The sequence below is a fragment of the Canis aureus genome, chromosome 22 (assembly GCF_053574225.1).
Source record: "Canis aureus isolate CA01 chromosome 22, VMU_Caureus_v.1.0, whole genome shotgun sequence".
NCBI classification, from domain to species: domain Eukaryota; kingdom Metazoa; phylum Chordata; class Mammalia; order Carnivora; family Canidae; genus Canis; species Canis aureus.
In genome coordinates this window covers 51,527,278-51,550,098 of record NC_135632.1, presented here as the reverse complement: position 1 = coordinate 51,550,098, position 22,821 = coordinate 51,527,278, and the positions used below count along the sequence as shown (strand labels likewise).

The window sequence follows — 22,821 nt, the reverse complement described above, 5'->3', positions numbered from 1 at the left end:
GTTCATGTCTGCCTCAGGCTGATGTCTGCTGCTGATGCTGATTATATCCAACTAAAGGGGAAGAACTGCTAAGAAGTCCCTTGGGATAAAACTAAAGCACAGTAAGTGCTCAGTTTATCAATACATATACTAGAACTGGAACAATATAGATATTAGCATGTCCCTGCATAAAGATGACATGCAAATTCATGGAACAGTCCATTGTTTTTGAATGTATATGGGCAAATTCTATGGCAACTAGTAAAACAATTTTTTAGAAAAAAGTATAATTGATATGCTAAGCAAGAAGGCAAAATGGGATCATAAAATGGTCAATTAACACTATAAAAGTTAGGGCAGCCTGAGTGGTTCAGTGGTTTAGCGCCGCCTTCAGCCCAGGGCGTGATCCTGGAGACCCGGGATCGAGTCCCATGTTGGGCTCCCTGCATGGAGCCTGCTTCTCCCTCTGCCTGTGTCTCTGCCTCTCTTTCTCTCTCTCTGTGTCTCTCATGAATAAATAAATAAAACCTTTAAAAAAAAACTATAAAAGTTAGCTATACTTGTGAATACAGCATCATGTCTAAACTTGTCAAGTCACTAAGTTGTACACCTGACACAATGTAACACTCTGTGTCAACTATACTAAACAACTATAAAAGGCAGAATGTGAAGACAAAAGTAGGAACAAAAAACAAAGGAATAGAAAATGGTAATAATTATGGTAAATGTTAATCCAACTGTATCAATTATCACTTTAAACATCAGTGGTCTAGGGACACCTGGGTGGCTCAGCAGTTGAGCGTCTGCCTTTGGCCCGGGGCATGATCCTGGAGTCCCAGGATCAGGCTCCCTGCATGGAGCCTGCTTCTCTCTCTGCCTATGTCTCTGCCTCTCTCTCTCTCTGTCTCTCCCATGAATAAAAAATAAAAGATTTTTTTAAAAAAAATCTATAAACATCAATAACCAATTAAAAAATAGAGACCCTCAGAGTAAATCAAAAAACAAGATCCAATTAATATCATACAGAGGAAACCCACTTTAAATATAAGGACACACTTAGATTAAAAATAAAGATAGAGTAAAATATGCCATGCCAATACTAATCAAAGGAAAGGGAGTAGCTGTATTAATCTTAGACAGATCCAACTTCAGAGAAAAGAACATTATCAGAGATAAAGAAGAACATGACACACAATAAAGGGTCAATCTTCCTAAAAGATATAATAAGCTTTAACATGTATGTGCCTGATAACCAATCATCAAAATCCATGAAGCAACGTTGATAGAAATGCAAGAAGCAACAGATAAATACACTATGAGAGTTGAAGATTTCAGCATCTCTCAATCAGAAATGGACAAGTTCTATAGACATAAAATCAGTATGTACGTAGTTGAACGCAACAGCATCATTGAACTAGATACAATTGACCTCTATCTCCTACTCATCCAAATACAGCAGAATACACATTTTTCTTAAGCTCACATGCAACATTCAGCAAGACAGACCACAATCTGAGCCATAAAACACAACCTTAACAAATTTAATAGAATAGATATCATACATTGCTCTCAGAATATAACAGAATTAAAATACAAATTAATACAGAAAGATGGCTGGAAGCTAAAATACTTGAAGATTAAACAACACACTTCTAAATAATTCACAGTTCAAAGAAGAAATCTCAAGATACATTGCAGAACATTTTGAACTAAATGAAAATAAAAATACAACTTAGCCAAACCTATAGGATGCAGTGAAAGCAGTGCTTAGGGAGAAATTTATGCAGCATTGAATGCATATATTAGGAAATAAGTAAGACCTAAAATCGATCACCTAAGTATCCATCTTAGGAAACCAGGAAAAGAAAAATAAACCCAAGATAAGCAGAAGAAAGAAATAATAAATAAAAACTAGAGCAGATATCAATGAAATTGAAAACAGGAAATTAAAAGAGAAAAATCAACAAAACCAAAAGGTGGTTCTTTGAAAAAAATCAATAAATGATCATCTTTTTGCTAGGCTAAGTTAAAAGGAGAAAAGATACAAATTACTGACAACAGAAATGAAAAAGGGAACATACTTACAGACCCTGTGGACATAAAAGTATAATAAAGGAATATCATAAATAGTTCTATGCTCACAAATTTGGTAACCTAGATGAAATAAACCAGTATTTTGAAAAACACAATCAACCAAAACTCAAACAGGAAGAAACAGACTATTTGACCAGGCCTGTATCTATTGAAGAAATGAGTCAGTAACTAATAACCTTCCAAAAGAGAAAGCACAAGGCTTTCACCAATGAATTCTACCAAACAATTAAGGAAAAAATGACACCAATTCTCTACAATCTCTTCCAGAAAATAAATGGGAATACTTCCTAACTCATTCTATGAAACCAACATTATCCTCATGCCAAAACCAGACAGTCATTACAAAACACTACAGACCATAAATGGGTGTTGAATTTTGTCAAATGATTTTCTGCAGCTGTAGATATGATCATGTGACTTTTCTTTAACCTGTTGATATTATGGATTTTAAGTGATTTTCAAATGCTGAACTAGCCTTGCATGTCTGGGATAAATCCCACTTGACTGAGGTATACGATTCTTTTCATATATTGTTAGATTTGATTTGCTAATATTTTGGTGAGGATTTTACATTTTTTATTAAGATTTTATTTATTTATTTGAGAGAGAACATGAGCATGAGCAGCAAGGAGGGGCAGAGGGAGAGGGAGAGGCAAACTCCCTGCTGAGCAGGGAGCCGAATGTGGGGCTCAATTCCAGACCTGGGATCATGACCTGAGCCAAGGCAGACACTGAACAAACTGAGCCATCCAGGTGTCCCAGATTTTTGCATTTGCGTTTATGAGATATCTTGGTCTGTAGTTTTTCAGCAAATTAGAAATAGAAGGGCACTTCCTCAACTTGACAAAGAACATCTACAAAATACCTACAGCTAACATCATAATTATTGTTGACAAACTTGGAAGCTTTCCCACTAAGATGAGGAGCAAAAGCAAGGATGTCCTTCCTCACCACTCCTTTATAATATTACGCTAGAAGTCCTGGCTAATGCAATAAGAGAAGGAAGAAATAAATCTGTCTTTGTTCACAGATAATGACTGTTTATGTAGAAAATCACAAAAAGTCTACAACAAACAACAACAAAACTAGAACTAATAAGTGATTATTATAGCAAAGTTTCAGGACACAAGGATAATATGCAAAAGTCAATTTTTTCCTATATACCAGCAACAAACAAGTAGAATTTAAAATTAAAAACAGAATAGGGCAGCTTGGGGGGCTCAGCAGTTTAGCACCACCTTCAGCCCAGGGTGTGACCCTGGAGACCTGGGATCAAGTCCCACATCAGGCTCCCTGCGAGGAGCCTGCTTCTCCCTCTGCCTGTGTCTCTGCCTCTCTTTCTCTCTGTGTCTCTCATGAATAAATAAAATATTTTTAAAAAATAAAATAAAATAAAAAATAAAAACAGAATAGCATTTACATCAGCACCCAAAAGAATAAAATATTTAGGTCTAAATACAGCAAAATATGTATAAGATCTGTATGAGGAAAACTATAAAACTCTGATGAAAGAAATCAAAAAACTAAAATGGAAAGATATTCCATTTCACGGATAGGATGATTTAATATTATGAAAAGGTTAGTTCTTCCCAACTTGATTTATAGATTCAAATCAATCCCAATCAAGGTCCAGTAAATTATTTTGTATACATCCTAAAACGGATTCTAATGTGTTTATATGGAGAAGCAAAAGATCCAGAATGGCCAACACAATACTAAAGAAGAACAAAGTCAGAGGACTGACAGTACCTGACCTCTGGACTTAATATTATGCTACAGTAACCAAGACATTGTGGTAATGGCAAAAGAATTAGAATAGTTCAATGTAACAAAATAGAGTCCAGAAATAGACCTACATAAATATAGTCAGCTGATCTCTCAGAATACAATCTTACACAATATATTGCAATACAATGGAGCCATTTTCCACAAATAGTGTTGAAACAACTGAACATCACATGCAAAAAGATGAATCTGGACACAGACATTACACCCTTCACAACAGTTAACTCAAAATAGATCAGAGACCTGAATGTAAAACATGAAAGTATAAAACTCCTAAAGGATAACATAGGAGAAAATTTAGGTGACTTTGGGTATGGTGATGACTTTTTAGATACAACAGTAAAGGTATAATTGATGAAGAAGTAATTGTTAATTTCATTAAAACAAACAAAAAAAAAAAACTGCTCTGTGAAAGACACTCTCAAGAGAATTAGAAAACAAGCCACAGACTGGAAGAAAATATTTGCAAAATATATAAACAAAATAATACAAAGAACTCTTAAAATAAACAATAAGAAAAGGAAACCAATTTTTAAAATGGTCAAAAGCCTTAGATACCTCACCACAAAAGATATGCAAACGGAAATTAAGCATATGAAAAAGATGCTCAGGGGCAGCCCCGGTGGCACAGCGGTTTAGCGCCGCCTGCAGCCTGGGGTGTGATCCTGGAGACCCAGGATCGAGTCCCACGTTGGGCTTCCTGCACGGAGCCTGCTTCTTCCTCTGCCTGTGTCTCTGCTTCTCTCTTCGCTCTCTCTGAATGAATAAATAAATAAATCTTAAAAAAAAAAAGAAGAGAAAAGAAAAGAAAAGGAAAAGAAAAGAAAAGAAAGAAAAGAAAAGAAAAAAGAAAAGAAAAGAAAAGAAAAGAAGAAAAGAAAAGAAAAGAAAAGAAAAGAAAAGAAAAGAAAAGAAAAGAAAAGAAAAGAAAAGAAAAGAAAAAGATGCTCAACATCCCATGTCCATTAGGGAACTGCAAACTGAAACAATGAAATATCACTATACACCTATTAGAATGGCCAAAAAAATCTAAAACACAGACAATACCAAATGCTGATGAAGATGTAGAGCAACAGGAACTCTGATTCACTGCTGGTCAGAATATAAAATGGTGCAGACATTTTGGAAGACAGTTAGACAGTTTCTTACAAAACTAAACATAGTTTTACAATCCAGCAATTGTGTTCCTTGGTATCTACCCAAATGAGGTGAAAACATAAATCCACAGAGAAACCTGCATGTGGATGTTTATAGCAGCCTTACCCATAATTGCCACAATTTGGAAGTAAACCAAGATGTCCTTCAGTAGGAGAATGGATAAATTGGTACATCCACACATGGAGTATTACTCAGCAATAAAAAAGGAATGAGCTATGAAAGCCAGAAAAAGACATGGAGGAACCTTAAATTCATATTACTAAGTGAAGGAAGCCAATCTGAAAAGGCTTCCTACATGCTACATGATTCCAATTATATGACATTCTGGAAAAGGCAAAACTATGGAGACAATAACAAGATCAGTAGTTGCAGAGGTTGCAGGATGGATAAGGTTAAACATGTGGAGCACACAGGATGTTTTAGGATTTTTAGGGCAGTGAAACTACTCTATATGATATTATAACAGCGGATACGTATCATTTGTACGTTTGTCCAAACCTATAGAATATACAACACCAAAAGTGAACCCTAAGGTAACCTATGGACTCCAGATCATAACAACATGTCACTGTAGGTTCATCAATTATAACACATGTTCCACTCTGGTGCAGGGTGTTGATAATGGAAGAGGCTGTATATAGTACTCAGAGGAAGTCTTGAGAGAATAAATGATAAATCTCTGTACCTTTCCCTCAATTTTGCTATGAATCTACAATACTCTAAGAAATAAAATTTATGGCGTACCTAGGTGGCTCCGTTAGTTAAGCGTCTGCCTTCAGCTCAGGTCATGATCTCAGGGTCCTAGGATCAAGCCCCAAGTTGGGCTCCCTGCTCAGTTGGGAGGGGAGCCTACTTCTTCCTTCCCCTGTGCTTCTCTCCCTGCTTGTGCTCTTTCTCTCTCTCTCTCAATAAATAAATAAAATCTTTAAAAAAAAATTGTTAAAGAAATTAAAGCATGTTAATTGGTGATTACTTTCTCCTCATACCCTCCTGAGGCTCCAATGTCAGCAACATGCCAGCCATCCTCCAGGACAACTTCCAAGTGAAGTTGAAAGCAGCAGCCCCCTGGGGCTTCCCTATGGTTCTATGCAGGGGGGCATAAGAGGCCCCCACTGTGCCTAATCAGAAATGTCACAGAGAGAAATAACCAGTTCCTTTAAGGGAAAAAAGGCAAGCCGTGACGCCATGGAGCAATGAGGTGTCAGCCCAAGGGGAAAGGGAAAGGACAAGGAAAACATTCTCTTTGATAGATAACAAAAAATATTACTGTAACTCCTTGAAGTTCTAATTTTAAATACCAGTATTTGTTCTTTACCAAAAGAACAAAATTTGCAAAATTTATTAATAAATGTCAAAGTCAGGGCACCTGTGGCTCAGGCGGTTAAGCGTCTGTCTTCAGCTCAGGTCAAGATCCCAGGGTCCTGGGACTGAGCCCCATGTCAGGCTCCCTGCACAGCGGGATCCTGCTCCTCCTCTCCCTCTGCCACTCACCTTGCTTATGCTCTTTTGCTCTCTCTCCTGCCCTCTCTCAAATAAATAAACAAGTCTTAAAAAAATAAAATAAATAAAATAAAGTAAAATAAAATAAAATAAAATAATAAAATAAAATAATAAAATAAAATAAAATAAAATAAAATAATAAAATAAACATCAATGTCTTTTGAAGTGAAACTTGAAGTTCTATCATGAAGTGCCTATCCCTCTTACAGTAATTTGACTCTGCCAGCCCAACAAACCAACTGCCAAAGAATGCACCAGATTTGGTTCCATATCCAACAGGAGGGGAAAGAGAAGTGGTCTGTGCCACTGGGGGACCACCTGCCCTGCCCAAAGTGAAAGAGCACACTGGACACAAAGTCCACCACCACTTCACAGAAGCACACCATACTCCAGGATGAGGGTGGCCTGCCACAGTAAGCTGCTCAGAAATCCTCACACCATTTTCAGTCCTGCAACTTCTCATTAACTATGTCTTTTGATCCCTGAGGTTCATCTTCATTCTAATAGGCAGAAAATGCCTATTGGCTAGAGACTTAAGAATTAGAATCAGACCCATGTCTAATTCTCAGATTTGGGCAAGTCTGAAGCAGACAGTTAAGTTACCCTTAAACTTATCCAACAAAGTCAGCTTCAAACAAAACGACAGTGGAAATACTGAGAATCATTTGTATTCTTTTCAAAAATGGAAGCTACACAAAGACAAACTGAAAGACAATATCTTATCAAGTAATACCTGCCTTTCATAAATGATCTAAACAACATGTTTTTCCTTTTTCCTTTCAATTTAATGGGTCCAACACTTTGAGCAGAATCAAGTGCTTCACAGACAAGAACTCAAAACCACCCAGTACTGAAATAACCTATAACTCAGAAAGCTGAGGGTTGTCTGCTCGATAAGCACGGCGCATCTGCAGCTGAGGACATCCAGGGCCCCCCACCCAAGAGCAGGGTACATCACGGCTGCTCCAGCGGAGTTCCCCCTCAGGGAGCCTTGAAGTTCCAAGGGTTTACTTACCCCCAATATTTGCTATGGACTCTGGTCCAATAAGTTGATTTTCAAATAGCCTTTCCGCCTGTTGTAACTTCGTATTTGGTTGGAGAACACCAAGCAAGAGAGGGGGTTCTTTGAAGCTGTAAAATAATGCAATTATAGGGATTTGTCTATAAGAAATACATAAAGAGGGAATCCCTGGGTGGCTCAGTGGTTTAGCGCCCACCTTGGGCCCAGGGCATGATCCTGGAGACCCAGGATCGAGTCCCACATCGGGCTCCCTGCGTGGAGCCTGCTTCTCCCTCTGCCTGTGTCTCTGCCTCTCTCTCTCTCTCTCTCTCTCTGTCTTTCATGAATAAATAAATAAAATATTAAAAAAAAAAAGAAATACACGAAGAAAGTGTTTACTGAGGACCTTCATGCATAACTCCCCATTCTTTGACAAAGAGGGCATGTTGCAATAACATCTTCAGTTGCCAGAAACATGAAGGTTAAAGAAAAAAAACCATTCTAGGATATCAGAAAAGGTCATAGTATAAAAACAATCAAAATATGATTAAGACTAAGACAAAAACTTTGGTAATCACCTAAGAGCATGTGGGGCCTCCACTTACCATGCTCCAGTCACAGCCCAATGCTCCAAGACAGGTGTTTTTTTTTTTTTTTTTTTTTAATTTTTATTTATTTATGATAGTCACACAGAGAGAGAGAGAGAGAGAGAGGCAGAGACACAGGCAGAGGGAGAAGCAGGCTCCATGCACCGGGAGCCCGACGTGGGATTCGATCCCGGGTCTCCAGGATCGCGCCCTGGGTCAAAGGCAGGCGCCAAACCGCTGCGCCACCCAGGGATCCCTCCAAGACAGGTTAAACCTCCTCTCACTCTCTGATTCACATGCCCTGGCATTTATTGTCCCAGTGTCTGTCCAGTCACTAAAATCTAACTGAGACAAAGGAGAGTGGTGTTGATATTTCATAGCTGACAGCCTTGCTTCCTGCTTCACAGAGAAGACAGGAGAAATGAAGGAGTCCATCCTGGGGCTGGCACCACCAGCCCATCATCCAGTACAGGTGTGGCTCTGCCTCCCACCCTGTCTCTCTTAGGGCCCAGCCTGACTTCTCTCTGAGGCCAGCTTCCACTGGGCCCTGGACCCTTGTCCTGACAACAGACTCAGCTCAGAGATCATCCTTCTCTGCTGGTCCTTCCCATCTACACCTGCTTCTCCCAACCCATCAAATCCTCCTGGTCACACCTTCAGAAGACAGACATGGTTAAAACCCTTCTCCCCATGTCCTCTGCTGGTCCAGGCCACCATCTTCCCACACCCACTCCCTCCCTTGTTTTCTACAGTGTATCCTCAACTCAGCACCATGCACCTTGCGAAATACAATCAGATCACAGCATTTGCCTCTCACAGCCCTGCAATGGCCCCATCTCCGCCAGAGCCTATGACCTTGCAGGGATGCCCCTTCCCCTGCAGTCTGGCCAGTCACCTCTCTCTGCTCCTCTCCCCCTGTTCACTCTGCCCTTCACAGGCCCCTCCCTGTTGGTTCCTGACCTAAGAGGCACCTCTCACCTTAAATCCTTGGCACCAGCTCCTCTGTGCTCTGCCTTCACCTTCTCAGGGAGGCCTCCTCTGACCACACAATGTAATACTCCAGACATCCCCCAAAAGCCCAACTCGCTACCCTACTCTGTTTTTTCTGTAGCACTTGCCAGTTTCTCATTTCTCTATTACCTATATTGTCTGTCCATCCCCACTAGAACACATGGCCCATGGGATCAGGAATTTGTTTGTGTTTTTCAATGTTGTATCTCAAGCACCTGACATGCAGGAAGCTGTCAGCAAACACTGTGGGAGGGAGGAAAGGAAGGGGGAGGAGAGAGGGAAAATATTTCCCAATTCCCTCCCTACCTTGCCCTCAAGCAGGGCAGTTTCCTAGCCAGCCTACCAGAGTAGGAGAGCCAAGAGGGAAGGGATGGCTGAGACTATGAAATGATGATGAATCTTCGCTACCTTGCCCAGCAGAGCACTTCACTTCCTATTGCCTCCTCTGAGTCAGGCATATACTTAGGACATAGCACAATTTCCTCTGAATTAAACACTGCCCCCACCCACCTCTTCACTGCTTCACTCTGCCCTGCCTCCCAGTTATGGCCTTCTGCCTGCTTTAAAAATATATTATTGATTTAAGAGTTTTATTTCCAATGGAACAGAGCAGGACTGCAAACCTGCATACTTCGGTGAGAAAAGCCTGGGATATGGAGATGGACGACACAGCTGGGTTGGAACTCTGACCTCGGGAAGGTCAGCCCTCCCAACGTGCATGTGAAAACCGAATGACAGACAAGCATGTGCAGCCCAGGGATAGAGGACAGCACACCTTCTGCCCCTCCTGCCCAGTCCTTAAACCTTGTCTAATTCCCTACACAAAGGAAGTCCTCAAGAAATATTTGTAGCATCAACCTAATCAGTACATCATGCACTGTCCCTGCCAACAAGAAGCCTGAGTATGATCCCAATAGGGAGCCAAGAAGAAAACCCATATGAGAAAATGCAAGAAAGGGACCACATTCCTGAAGCCTAGGCAGCAGAAGCATCAAGGAAGAATGGACTCAGGAAGTCAAGCCAGGCCACATGGACCCTTGCAAAAGCCTGTGAACTTGTAAACTCTTATTAACTCCCTGTTAACTCCTAAGTCCTGCTACCTCATATTAAGTCCCATTAACTCTATGTGTCAAATGTATCCTGAAAGAACTAACCAACATTCTCCAGAAATCAGAATGTCATGTATGTCATATCTACCACTATCATCCCAATTTCCAAATAAGGAAGAAGAGGTTGCATTGTATGGCAGGTTTTTGACAAAGCCCTATGACCTTCCTGGTAACCGCTCCCTAGAACTGAAAGCAACTGCGTAATACTCCATTCTGGAAGGGTCTGCTCCTGTCTTTATCTTTCTTTGTGATTTCCTGGTGATTTCTAAGTGTGGTCTGAGCTCTCACAGGAGATCAAGTACACCAGAGGGAGACTCTCTGAGGCACTTCCATCAGTGGTCCTCCCACCGAGCCAGTTGGCCTTCCTGTTCTGCACCGCACCTGCTGGCGGAGAAAAGAGAGGTGCAGCCAAAGCTAGTAGCTCTGCTTTCCTATCATAGTCAACACTACAACCACTTACTTAACTCCAGACAGCACATTTCCTCCTTCCTTGCGCTTTTTGCTCTGAACAGTTTGAAAGAAGCCCTTTTTGCTGTTGTCCCTAGCATTTTCCTCCAAACCTCAGGTCATTTCTGTTCTTATACCTCTGCCAGTCTTCTGCTCTTGTTCTGCATTTTGGGGTTGCCCCTTCCAATTCTCAAGCAAGTCATTTCCTAAGTCTGAGCATGGCAGAGATCTCTGTCAGCCACCCTGATTTCACTGGGCTTCTCCTCATGAGGCTCATTTACTCTGTAGACAGAACACACTTTGTATAACTTCAGATACTTAGTGGGTCACGTTCCCTTTCAGTTTCTGGTTAGGAGCACACACTTATTTTTCCTTTGAATTACTTCAAGCTTTCTGCACATAAATTCACTTTTACTGAGATCAAAGGTCTCCAGTCACTGAAGCTCCATGTACCTCTGCTCTTTCCACTTTCCTGCTCTTTGCCAAGGCTAAACTCCCCAGCCCAGGTTTTGATCCCCAGCTGTGGACACAGTTCACACTCCCACCTTAGCCACCTAGATTATCCAGAAAGTCCAAGGTCAGTTTCTATGTGGGGTGGGCTGAGCCACATCCTTCTGCATGTTGGCAGGGGTTGGCAAGAGAGAACCACTTTACCCCCCAACTGTGTCCTGGGGGCCCCACCACCCCCAACAGGACACCCAGTATGCTCTTGGGCCCAGCTCAGCCAGAAAGACATGCAAGGGTCCACTGACACACCAGGAATAAGAAGCCAACACTCGTATGAGCCCAGAATGCCAAGGCCTTCACCCAATCTCAATCTTATGCAAGCTAATTATTTTTAACAGCACCTTGTATCTTTACTAATTCTAAATCCAAAAACAAAAGGTTGACTCTTATATATAAATGTCAATCTAAAGTAAGAACTATGTCCTCTTTGTATCTTTGTAACCAGCTGGGTACCTACCTCAAGCATTCTAGATGCTGAACACATTCTCAGTGAATTGAGTCCAATATAAAGCCCTAATTTTCATTTATAAAACACCAACACATTATTCAATGTTATATTCATTTATAATGGGACATAGTTTTGTTTGAAGTTTTTAAAATCACTTAAAATAAACTTCCAAAAGCTTCACCTCTCTGGAAAGTTTCAAGAGGAAAGGGGAATCTACTTATTGAATCAGACTGTACAACCCTTTCAGCATAAACTCAACATCAGTGTCATAGATCATCACACCAGTAAGAGCCTGGCTCTGCATTACTATAATTATAAATGTGAATACATTTCATGGGGTCCCTAGGTATGCATTACTATAGATGCCCGCTGATGAAAGGTAACTTAGGAAAAATAGAATCCTCTTTACAAGGCTTCTGAAAAATCTGTACTTATAAAATTTAAACAAGGTAATTTAACCTTTGTTAACCTTTTGTCACTTCAAATGAATTCATGCTAATTAACACATAAGCTTCTCTTATTTGTGATTTTCTGGTTTTTATATATGATCTGTACAGTTTTGTTTTTGAAACCGTATCATGAACAATATCATTCACATATTGTGTCAACATCTGATTCCACACAAAGCTGAAGCACTAAAGAAACCACAAATCTCTCTCTCTCCTAGTAACTTACCTTTCAGAAAAATTAGTTTGTTACCCTAGACACCATCCCACCTACCCTATTTGCCAAGCAAGCCCTCCCAAGAATGGCCAGGATAGCTCACCTGAGAGGCTGTGGGTCTATGGGAGAATCCAGCAGCAGCATGGCTCCGAGCAGGGGAACCGTGAGAGAGACAGCCAGCATCAAGAAGGTCACTAGGAACACACGGCCACTAAAGGAGCTGCCAGAGATGGAATATACAAAGGCGATCAGCAGAGGCTCAGCCAGGACAAGCTCAGCTGGTCTCAGAATGGTCTCACCATGAGACTGCTGACCTCTGTGGCTTGTGATGAAACTTCAGGAATCCTAGCAAACATGCTTTGTTCTTTTTAATCTTCCAGCTGTAGGGGAAATGCTTATCAGTTATTTGCCAGATTGTATTATAAGCTGTACCTTCAATCATCTAGCGGAGTCTCAAAAAGGGCAAATCAAAGAATTAATAAACACAAAAATGGAAGAAAAGAGGTGCAATGAGGTAATGGAGACATACTCATCTACAGAGATGATGTGTTTCCCAAAAGCCACTATTTCCCGGTACATGGATTCAAAGCAGCACCACTCAGTCCCTAGGATTCCCAGCTTTGGTGGATAAAAGACAGAGATAAGTTCATGAAGTAAAGGGAACACAGAACAACTTGCTGAGTGTCCAATTCTCCAATCATTTTGCCAATAGCACCACACCTTCAAGAACTCAAAAGCAAATCCCAGCTTTCTACCTGGTAGAAGTCTGACAGACACTGACAGTTACTTACAAAGAATCTATACAATCATAATTCCAAGTTATCACTACTAAAGCCTTGGGAAGATCTAAAAACTGTCTTGGGAATCTTGTATAACATTTTTGGACAAATGACCAACGGTAACTAAAATATCGCTCAAATGATCCTCACATACATTACTTATCTGATAAATAAATGAGCATATTTAGCCTCTTGTTACATCATAGGATCATTATTTGCTTTAAGTGCATTCAAATTTACTAAATACATCAAGATTAACTTAAAGAAAATAAAATCATGAGCTCCTAATGTAGAGAATCCTTTTCTATCCAAAAAAAGCTGACTTAAAGAAAAAAAAAAAATCAAGACTCATACTTAACAAACACTTCATTGAAGGGCAGTGTTTTGTTTGACTTTGGACAGGCTAGTCTTCTGCGGTATAAACCTGATTCCAGGTATAGTACAGAAATGTGGGGGACTAAGGGCCAGTCTTAACTTTCCCAAGTCAGCTATGCCACTTCAGCCAGGTTTCTTCACACGCCTGGGTTCCCCACTATGAAATGGTGTTTGCGGTAGAATAACCTCAAAATCCTACCCAATCTGAATATACATGACTTCAATAAATCAATATAGCAGAAAATGCCTGTTTCTACTGGGTGGAAATAAAAGGCAAAGGGAAAGAAAAAGAGGAAAGGGAGGGAGAGAGAGAGCAAGCGAGCTTTCATTGCAGACATCTGGACATCTTGCAGACACCTTGCAGACATCGGGACAACACAACTGAAGAGTGTTTGACTTCTGCCAGCAATGTGAATGGAAGGAAATAGATTCTCCCCTAGTGTCTCCAGAAAGGAACTTGGTCAACTTGATTTCAGCACAGTGAGACCTGTCTGGGACTACGGACATCCAATACTGCAAGTTAATCCAATTGTGTTATTTAAGCCACAAAGTGCATGGTCATTTGTCATGGCAACCATGGAAAACTAATCCAGTTTTCTAATTAAACTATTTTTGTTGCCTGGAAGTAGGGTATTGCTGTAACAAATACCTAAACATGTAGAAGTAGCTTTGGAATTGGGCAGCAGGTAGAGGAAGGAAAAATATTGAGAAGGAGGATAGAAAATTTTGTCCAGATTTCCTTAAACAGTCTTAGTAGAAAACCAGATGTTAAAGACTCTGCTAGCAAGGGCTCAGAAAGGAGCATGGTAGAGAATGCCTAAATTGTTGGGAACAGATGGACAATGAGGTTGCTGCTGGTAAGGGCTCAGAAGGATGTCCAGAACAAGTTACTGGAAACTGAAGGAGAGCAGATCCTTATCATACTGTGTCCTGTAGCAGTGTAGAAAGCAGAGCTTGTAAATGAGCCAGGACACTGAGCTAATCCCTTTCCAAGCAGATTGAAAACCTCTACCTCCCAGCCCTGTCTCCAAACCCCAGGGCCACACAGTCTTCTAATGCAGCTGACTGATGCCAGTCAAGGGTGCAAGAGCACAGTACATGAAAATGCAGGTGCGACACAGATCAGCTATGAACCTGACATGACAACAGGCCAATGCAACCTGCTGATAGGTCTGAAGCAGGGGAAGGAGTAAGGGCCATGAGAACAAGAATGATAAAAACAGTGACAATACGAACATGCCATGAAATATGCTTTATACATGGGTAGCTAGGTAGAACTATGTATCTCTCTACTTTCCAAAGGGAAAGTGGTCAGAGAAAGACAAGTGGGCCCACAACCCACTGCCAGAAGTGGAAGAGCAGAACAGAGGGCCAGGTCTGATTCTACGGCTGCAGTCACCATTCATTAACAATACAACCTGCCAAGAACAAGCAGAAGGGGAGAGAAGTCCAGACCTAAAGCCCCTAGAGCTAGGGTTTGAAAAACACGGCCCAACTTAATCGTGACATTATTTTGGACATTTCACATATATGGGATCATATAATAAGTGACTTTTCATGAATGGCTCCTTGCACTCAGCATATGTTTTGAAGTTCATCCAGGCTGCAGTACATATCAGTACTTTGTTCCTTTCCATGGCTCAATATTCCACTATAAATATATATATATATATATATATATATATATATATATATATGTATGTATTTACAATATATATATTTATTTATATACATAAGCTTACTTCATTTTACTATGTTTCACACATGTGGCTTTTTTTTTTTTTTTTAATAAGCTAATGGTTCAATACTTCAGTGGAGGAGGTCACTGCTGATGTGGAAATTAGAATCAGAAGTGGGACCTGGAGATGGGGCTGAAATGTCGCAATCTCAGGATAGAACTTTCACAGATAAAGAGTTGCTTCTTATAGATGAGCCAAGAAAATGATTTCTTGAGATGGGATCTACTCCTGGTGAAGAAGCTGTGAAGACTATTGGAATGACAACAGAGAATTTCAAATAGTACATAAACCTAGTTGATAAAGCAGTAGCAGGTTTTGAGGGGATTGATTCCAATTCTGAAAGAAGTTCTGTGCGTAAAGTGCTATCAAACAGAAATCATTGTGAGAGGAAGAGCCAATTGGTGTGTCAAATTTGACTTATTTTAAGAAATTGCCACAGGCACCCCAGCCTTCAGCAACCACCACCCTGATCAGTCAGCAGCCACCACCATCAAGGCAAGACCAGTAGAAAGATTAAGTCTTGCTAAGAGCTCAGATAATGGTTAGTATTTTTAGGCAATAAATTATTTTTTTAACTTAATGGTATATGTACATTGTTTTTCTAGACATAGAAAACCATTGCACAGTTAATAGAATATAGTATAAACATAATTTTTCTATACACTGGGAAACCAAAAACTTCATCTGATGCACTTTATTGAGATAAAAGTAGTCTGGAGCTGAACACACAATTTCTCAGATATATGCCTATATCACAATTTGTTTATCCACTAATCCACTGATGGACATTTGGGTGAAAGAGAGAAATAAGGAGTGACAACTTAATAGGTACAAGATGTTCTTATGGAGTGATGAAAAAGTTTTGAAACTAGAAAGTGCTGCCCAACACTATAGGTCACTAAACTGTATATACTCTAAAGCAGTTAACTTTATATTATGTGAATTTCACCTCAATTTTAAAGAATATTAACAGTGATGAAAGTGTTCTAAACTTAGATTGTGGTGATTGTTGCAAAACTCTGAATATACTAAAAACCACTGAATTTAACATTTTAAAATGGGTGAATTTTGTGGTGTGTGAATTTTATCTTGTTCAAAAAAAAAGTCAATGACTCAACTATGCAAACTGCCACTGAGGCTAGGACTCAGTTACTCAAGTGATTCTTTTAAGTGTCCTGAAATCCCAATACAATAGAAATAACAAAGTATCTATATGGTAAAGCAAGGCTGTTTACAAGTGTAAATGACAGAAATGACTAATTGTGTGGTTTTTTTAAAAGCAAAATTCCAAAGAGAGACAAATGCAAAGGCGGATGGTGAAAATATGTGGCTGGACTGCACAAATCATTTGGGTAAGGTCCAACAAGGAAGTCCCTGTCCTTAAAAGGAGGCTGATGTAATCACTCCTCTCCCATCTCCTCCAGTAGAGAAGCAGTCCCTTAAGGGAAACCATACTGTAAAATCTTTCACCACAGAGCTGTCCTCAATACAAGTGGTGACACTCTGGCCACTGTGCTACCTTACCTTTTCCTTACCTAACATGATTCTACATAAACACAGCCTTCTCATTTGTCAACTGTAAACTCTCCTATACCACACACTGTTGCATATGTTTTTTAAATCTCAATTTAGTCATCCAACTCACAGATGGTGACACCCCACTTGAATACCTGGCTGCCCCTTCCCCACAAGAGTAAAGGCTCACTGGTCCCCAAAGGAAGTAGCCCAGCCAGAACTGAAAGCGGGTGCTTCTGGCTAGAAAGGCAGCCAGAAATTGGGAGCCCATCCCTGCCAGGGTTCCAATGAATACCCTCTTGCAATCAGTCTAAAAAGCTGAAGAAAAATTCAGAGGTCAACCAGTCCAGGGCTCCCAAAGGTGGCCAGTCCCTGGACCACCTATACCAGATGAATGGGGCAACTTCAAACAAGGCCCAGAAATTCTGACTGGGCAGGCCAGTGTGGACCTGAGGACACTTTATCTTCTCTAGTGCTCCCCAGCTGTCCCTGATGTGCAGCTGGATAACACCAACTCTATCCAACTCCCTGCCCAGTGATGGATGTCCATCAACAAACCCCCACCACCACCCCGCCCCAGCTGATCATGAGACACAGCCTCTACTGGAAAGCTCTGTGGTCAGGTTTTATAAACAACCACTTTAAACTCCTTGAGCAGTGCTGTCCAACAGAACTCTCAGCAATGCTAGCAATGCAGTAGCCACTAACTCTGTGTGGTAGCTGAGCACTTTGGGACAGGACTAGCATGTTACATAAATGAGTCAAAGATGGCCTCCATGTATTGGCCCTATATTGTCTCTTCCCTGCAGGCTGAAACCCATTACCTCCAAAGGCCCACCAGCACCAAACTCAAACTTTCACATACCTGGTTATTTAAAAAATAGTCAAATAGGCACATTTCAGCCATTTAGATGAACTGTCTGCTTTGCATATTCTGTAAACCTCAGCAACAATAGTTACCCATTGGTAAGAGTTTCAAGGCCTTGAGCTATTGCTGCTGCTGCCCCAGAGGTTCACCTGGATAGAGGCTCTTCTCCTTCCCCCGCCCCTCCCCTCCCCTCCTGGGCTGTGGCCCCCTCTCCTGCCACGAGAGACTGTTCCCACATGCAAACCTGTCCAAGTGTTGCCCAATAAAGCTCGTGCGTGCCACTGCCATCTCACAGTCATCTTTTTCCTTGATCTGCCCCCAAATCCCTCAAACCCCCTACATAGTACAAATGGGAAACTGAATTTTTAATATTAGTCCAGTTAATTTAAATAGCTACATACGGCAAGTAGCTACATCAGACAACACAGCTTCAGTTCATTTAATAGTCCTTCGCACACAGCATTTAGTAGTCAAGTATATACATGTGCCAGGTACTATCCAAGGCCTTAGGAGGATAGCAATAAAAAAAGGTTTCCTGCCTTCTGTATATTCTAGTAAATAAGCAGATACCAGAAAGTGACACATGCAATCAACCACCCTTCTAGGTCAAAGAATCTCCAGTCCTACAGGTGTCCCTCAGATGGTGGTGGGGCTTGCAGAACTTTCCTGGTTGTTTCAGTTTGTCAAAATTTCCCATAAAATGTGGTGCCCAAAACTCAAAGCAAAGCTCTAGTCTAAACCATAACTGTCACTCCACAAAATGGCTTTAATTATCATAACTGAAAAATACGGAGTTTTCACATAAAAACCTGGGTATCCAGCTTCTCTTGAAAAAGCAGATATCCATAAAACCTAAGGCTGCAGGGGCAGATGTTCATGGCTTTCTACTCTTCAGACAGATACACAGGTCCTCTTTTCCCAGCCCCACACCTGCTATAGGCCTTACCACAGCAAGATTTTATAAGAACTAAACAAAGTGACCAATGTACGTGCAATGCTAAGACCAGGGCCTAGAACATCAAAAGTGCTCCATAAACAATAAGTAGCAGGAATGCTGCTCTCCTGGGAGGCATCTGAATCTGTGACTGCCTGGCAATGGGACTCTGTACCCAAGCTCTGGGCAAATTTATTTTAGCTCAAGGTTCATTCCTGCAGACTCACAGTCACTTATAATTCTGCTTTTCCTGCCTGTTTGTCCCCAGCCTCTGCACACCTGCCTTACATTATCTTAAATAAAGGACACTCCATGTATCCCTATCTATTTTCACAAAGTGCTGCACATTCTCGTCATAGTCTCTTTCCAATCTGTGCTGACACATCCAGGAAGGTTGGCAACTTCCCTTCCAAATGCAGTTTGGCAAATCAAGTTGTTTGCTCCAATCTCTTGGAAGTGCCCTAAGCAATGCCCTCCTTGAGGACATCTGCACCCTGAAATTTCCTACATTTCTAAGAGCAAGAGAGCAATCATGGTGACTCAACAGGATTTGGCAACTACTATTGGCTCAGCCATGTTTTGCAAAATCCTCTGTAACTTCACCAGGCAAACCTAAAAGGTGTTCTCCATCCCCTTCTGCACACAGGACATCAGGGTCTTGAGTTGTAGACTGAAGGCTCTATGAGATCAAAAACAATCTGTGATTTTGTGGGAAAACCTATGGACCAGAGCCCCAGGTATCAAGGTGACCCTTGGAACCTAAGGAGGTCAAACAGCACCAACCCCAGTCTTTCAACTGATTGCACCTTGAATTTGTTGGTTTCTCACATTCCTTTAAACTGGGGCTCCCTGACTGTAGATGTCTTCATTTTAGCAATGAAAACAAGTTAGAAACAAGTTAAAAGAGCCATTTGAAACACACACCTTGGGGGAGGGCTGAGAAGAAAACATTGATTCCTGACTCCTCATTACCACAACTTTATGATGGTCCCATCTGTCTCTCCATCCTGCCTTCCTTACTTTTCGGTCTTAAAAAGTGAAAAGGAAAATGAACGTAGTACAGACTTTTAATTAGCTTAAAATCCTTCAGAAGTTTATTGAAAAAGTAGCTTCTAATTTTCAATGTATTCACTCTTCAATCCTTAACTTTTATATAGAGACATTAAACAGCTATTCTCTCTTCCTAGACTGAACTATGTTCCAAAAGAGAAGGAGTATCAGTGTTATTATAATCATGCTGATAGAGTTTATAAAGCATTTGGAGAAACTGATGCCAAATAATAAGCTTGCACTAGTATGTTAAAGTGCTTAGCTCATCTATATTCCACACTGAATAAAGGGATTTAATGACCACATTCCCCATTATAGCTTAAACACAAAAATTCAAGAGCTTTGCCATAAAAACTTGTTTCCAAAGCATAATTTTAAGAATATGCTTCTCAGTCATTGCCCAGCTGCCAATGCTATCCTTATTCATTCCTTTCTGCTTCTCTTTTGACTCCATTACTCTAACTTTATATAAACCACTTCACTCACATAGACCTCAGTGACTTCCGCAGCCAAGCAGAGCTAACATCACATTTCATGGCAAGAGTCAGGAGACAACCTAAAGTATCACTAGGTGTCTCTTCCACTAAAATCTACTGACCTACTTCTGTTCTCTTGATTGAATAACTTATCATCCAAGTTCATGGGGGTTTTTTCCTGCTTAGCTCATCTAAAGTTTATTCTATAGTTCAGATTGCTTTACTTCACTCACTATACACAATGCTTTCCTGGCTTAAGGTGAACCCTCAACTTTTAAGGTAAATCTAGAAGACAATGAGGTAATAAATGATCACAAGAGAAATGAAAAATAGAAAAGAATTACATCAGAAAAAAGAAAAACAACTACAGTGTCACAATAATAAAAGTAGAAAAGGTGAGAACTCACTTTGAAAAAAGAGACCATTAACAGATATATAGAAACGGGATCAAATACATAAGAAAAGAAAGAGTTTAGTTAACACAGGAAAATAAGAACAATGTTCATCGACAGGGAAGTCAAGAAAATGTCTTATATAAACACAGTTTTATAAAAGGCAAAGTGGAAAAGATCAGCAGCAGATGATGATTCTGAAACATCCAATTAGTCCTGCCATTAAGTCAGAAATCCCACAGAGGAACTGAAAAAATAATGTACTTAAGTCTGCCCCTGTGCCCTGCAGCCAGGAGTTGGGCCCACCCAAGTGCCCTCAGGTGCTGTATGCCCTGATTTTCAACACCCTGCACCTCAAGGTGAACTCACAACCAGTTGCTCTTTCATTTCTCAGTAGAAGTGTAGGAGAAAGCCTTGTTTTCATGGTTTCTGTGGTAAAGAACTGCCAGTCCTTACATATTCATTCTAAAAGATTCCTCAGTCATCAGCAGACCATGTCTTCATAGTATCCACAACCAGTAAAGTGACCAACTTGTCCTGGTTTGCCCAGGGTGAGCACTGAAAGTCCTCCGTCCCTGGAAACCTCTGAGTTTATTCAGTATATTCCTTACCTTTCCACGGCCCAAGGGGTCAAATATTACCAAAATCTCTTCTCTGCAAATTGCCTTTCTGAAGTCAAAGCGCTCCTCTTTGCGATAGCCTTCCTTCAAATGTGGTCCTCATTATCATTAGTGAATATTCAGTCTGTTCCTACAAAAACTAGCCCTTATTATGTACCACACCCCTAGGCACACCAATAAATATTTCCAATATTTCTATCAACTTGTAATCAATCAGTTGATTGTTGATTGACTGTAGTCAATCAGTTCCATAACTTTGAGGCTGGTCTACATGGGGCCTCTTGGTCCTCCCTAAAAATTCTCAGGAGACAAAATTCAAGAGAGAAACTTAAGTACATAAGTATATTTTTTAAATGTATGTTTAAGGATCCTGCTTTGGACTGTTGGGGATTTACCCTAAAGATACAGATGCAATGAAACGCCGGGACACCTGCACCCCGATGTTTCTAGCAGCAATGTCCAATGTGGAAGGAGCCTCGGTGTCCATCGAAAGATGAATGGATCAAGAAGATGTGGTCTATGTATACAATGGAATATTCCTCAGCCATATAGAAACGATGAATACCCACCATTTGCTTCGACGTGGATGGAACTGGAGGGTATTATGCTGAGTGAAGTAAGTCAATCCAAGAAGGACAAACATTATATGTTCTCATTCATTTGGGGAATATAAATAATAGTGAAAGGGAATATAAGGGAAGGGGGAAGAAATGGGTAGGAAATATCAGAAAGGGAGACAGAACATGAAGACTCCTAACTCTGGGAAATGAACTAGGGGTGATGGAGGGGGAGGAGGGCGGGGGGCGGGGGTGACTGGGTGACGGGCACTGAGGGGGGCACTTGAGGGGATGAGCACCGGGTGTTATTCTGTATGTTGGCAAATTGAACTCCAATAAAAAATTAATTTATTAAAAAAAAAAGGATCCTGCTTCGGTTTTTAGCTAACAAAACATGGTGTATTTAAATTCTGGAAGGTTGGGAGAAGCGAAGGCCAAAAATCTGAGATTTCTTTATCAACTACTTTCCTGCGCTTCTTCGTCCCTATCAGGAAAAATCTGCAAGCCTGAATTCCCACAAAAGTTGCTTAACGAGCGCACTTTCGCTCTTCACTTTTTCCCGAAAACCACTGCGGACTGCGGCCGCGAGCGGTGGGCAGGTGCGGAGGCCGGCGCTGCCCGGAGCACCAGGCGCTTCCGCAGGAGGCCGCGAGCGCGGGGCCGGGAAGCCCTAGGACCCCGGCAGGCGGCGGACCCCGGGGTCCGGGAACCCAGCAGGAAGGTCGGGACAGAAGGGGCGAGGAGCTAGGGGCAGGCGAAGGAGCAGCCGCTCCGCACACTGGGAGGAGCAGGGGCGGAGGAGACGGACTCTGAACCCGGGAGCGAGAACGAGCGAGGACGGGGCGCAGGGGCGCAGGGGCGCAGGGCGGCTCTGAGCCCGTCTCCCGCTCCCTGGGTGAGTTCTGCCGGGGGCCGCGGGGGCGGCGGCTGCAGCGCGCCCACGGCCGACACCGCGTCCTCGTGGCCGGAGTGGGGCCCGCCGCCCGCCGCCCGCCGCCCGCCTCACCGCCCCGGCCTACCTGCCGTCCTTGGCCGCGGGGGCCTGGCCGTCGTCGGTGACGATCTGCGGCCGCAGCGGCCGGCGCTGCCGCAGCCCGTCCGCCTCGCTCATGGCCTGAGGAACAGCGCCGACCCCACGGCCGACCCGGGGCAGCAGAGCGAGAGCCGCGCGGGCCCAGCCGGATCGCCGCCCCCCGCGCCGCCCCCCGCGCCGCCCCCCGCGCCGCCC

The 22,821-nt window shown here is 41.8% G+C and overlaps 1 protein-coding gene and 1 non-coding gene across 2 annotated transcripts in view; one reads left to right on the top strand and one right to left on the bottom strand.

The window, feature by feature from the left end:
• Positions 1–22,783, bottom strand: part of APMAP (adipocyte plasma membrane associated protein) — a 35,040-nt gene extending 12,257 nt beyond the window's left edge. The window contains exons 1-3 of the mRNA XM_077866047.1: positions 22,613–22,783; positions 12,392–12,508; positions 7,532–7,647 (exon numbers count right to left, since the gene is read on the bottom strand). Coding sequence (XP_077722173.1) covers positions 7,532–7,647; positions 12,392–12,508; positions 22,613–22,704 — 325 coding nt within the window. The 5' untranslated portion in view covers positions 22,705–22,783. The remainder of the gene's footprint in view (positions 1–7,531; positions 7,648–12,391; positions 12,509–22,612) is intronic.
• On the top strand, positions 106–208 carry LOC144294452 (U6 spliceosomal RNA). Its single transcript, XR_013361830.1, has one exon. It is a non-coding gene; the product is annotated as a U6 spliceosomal RNA (small nuclear RNA).
• Positions 22,784–22,821: the final 38 nt, after the last annotated feature.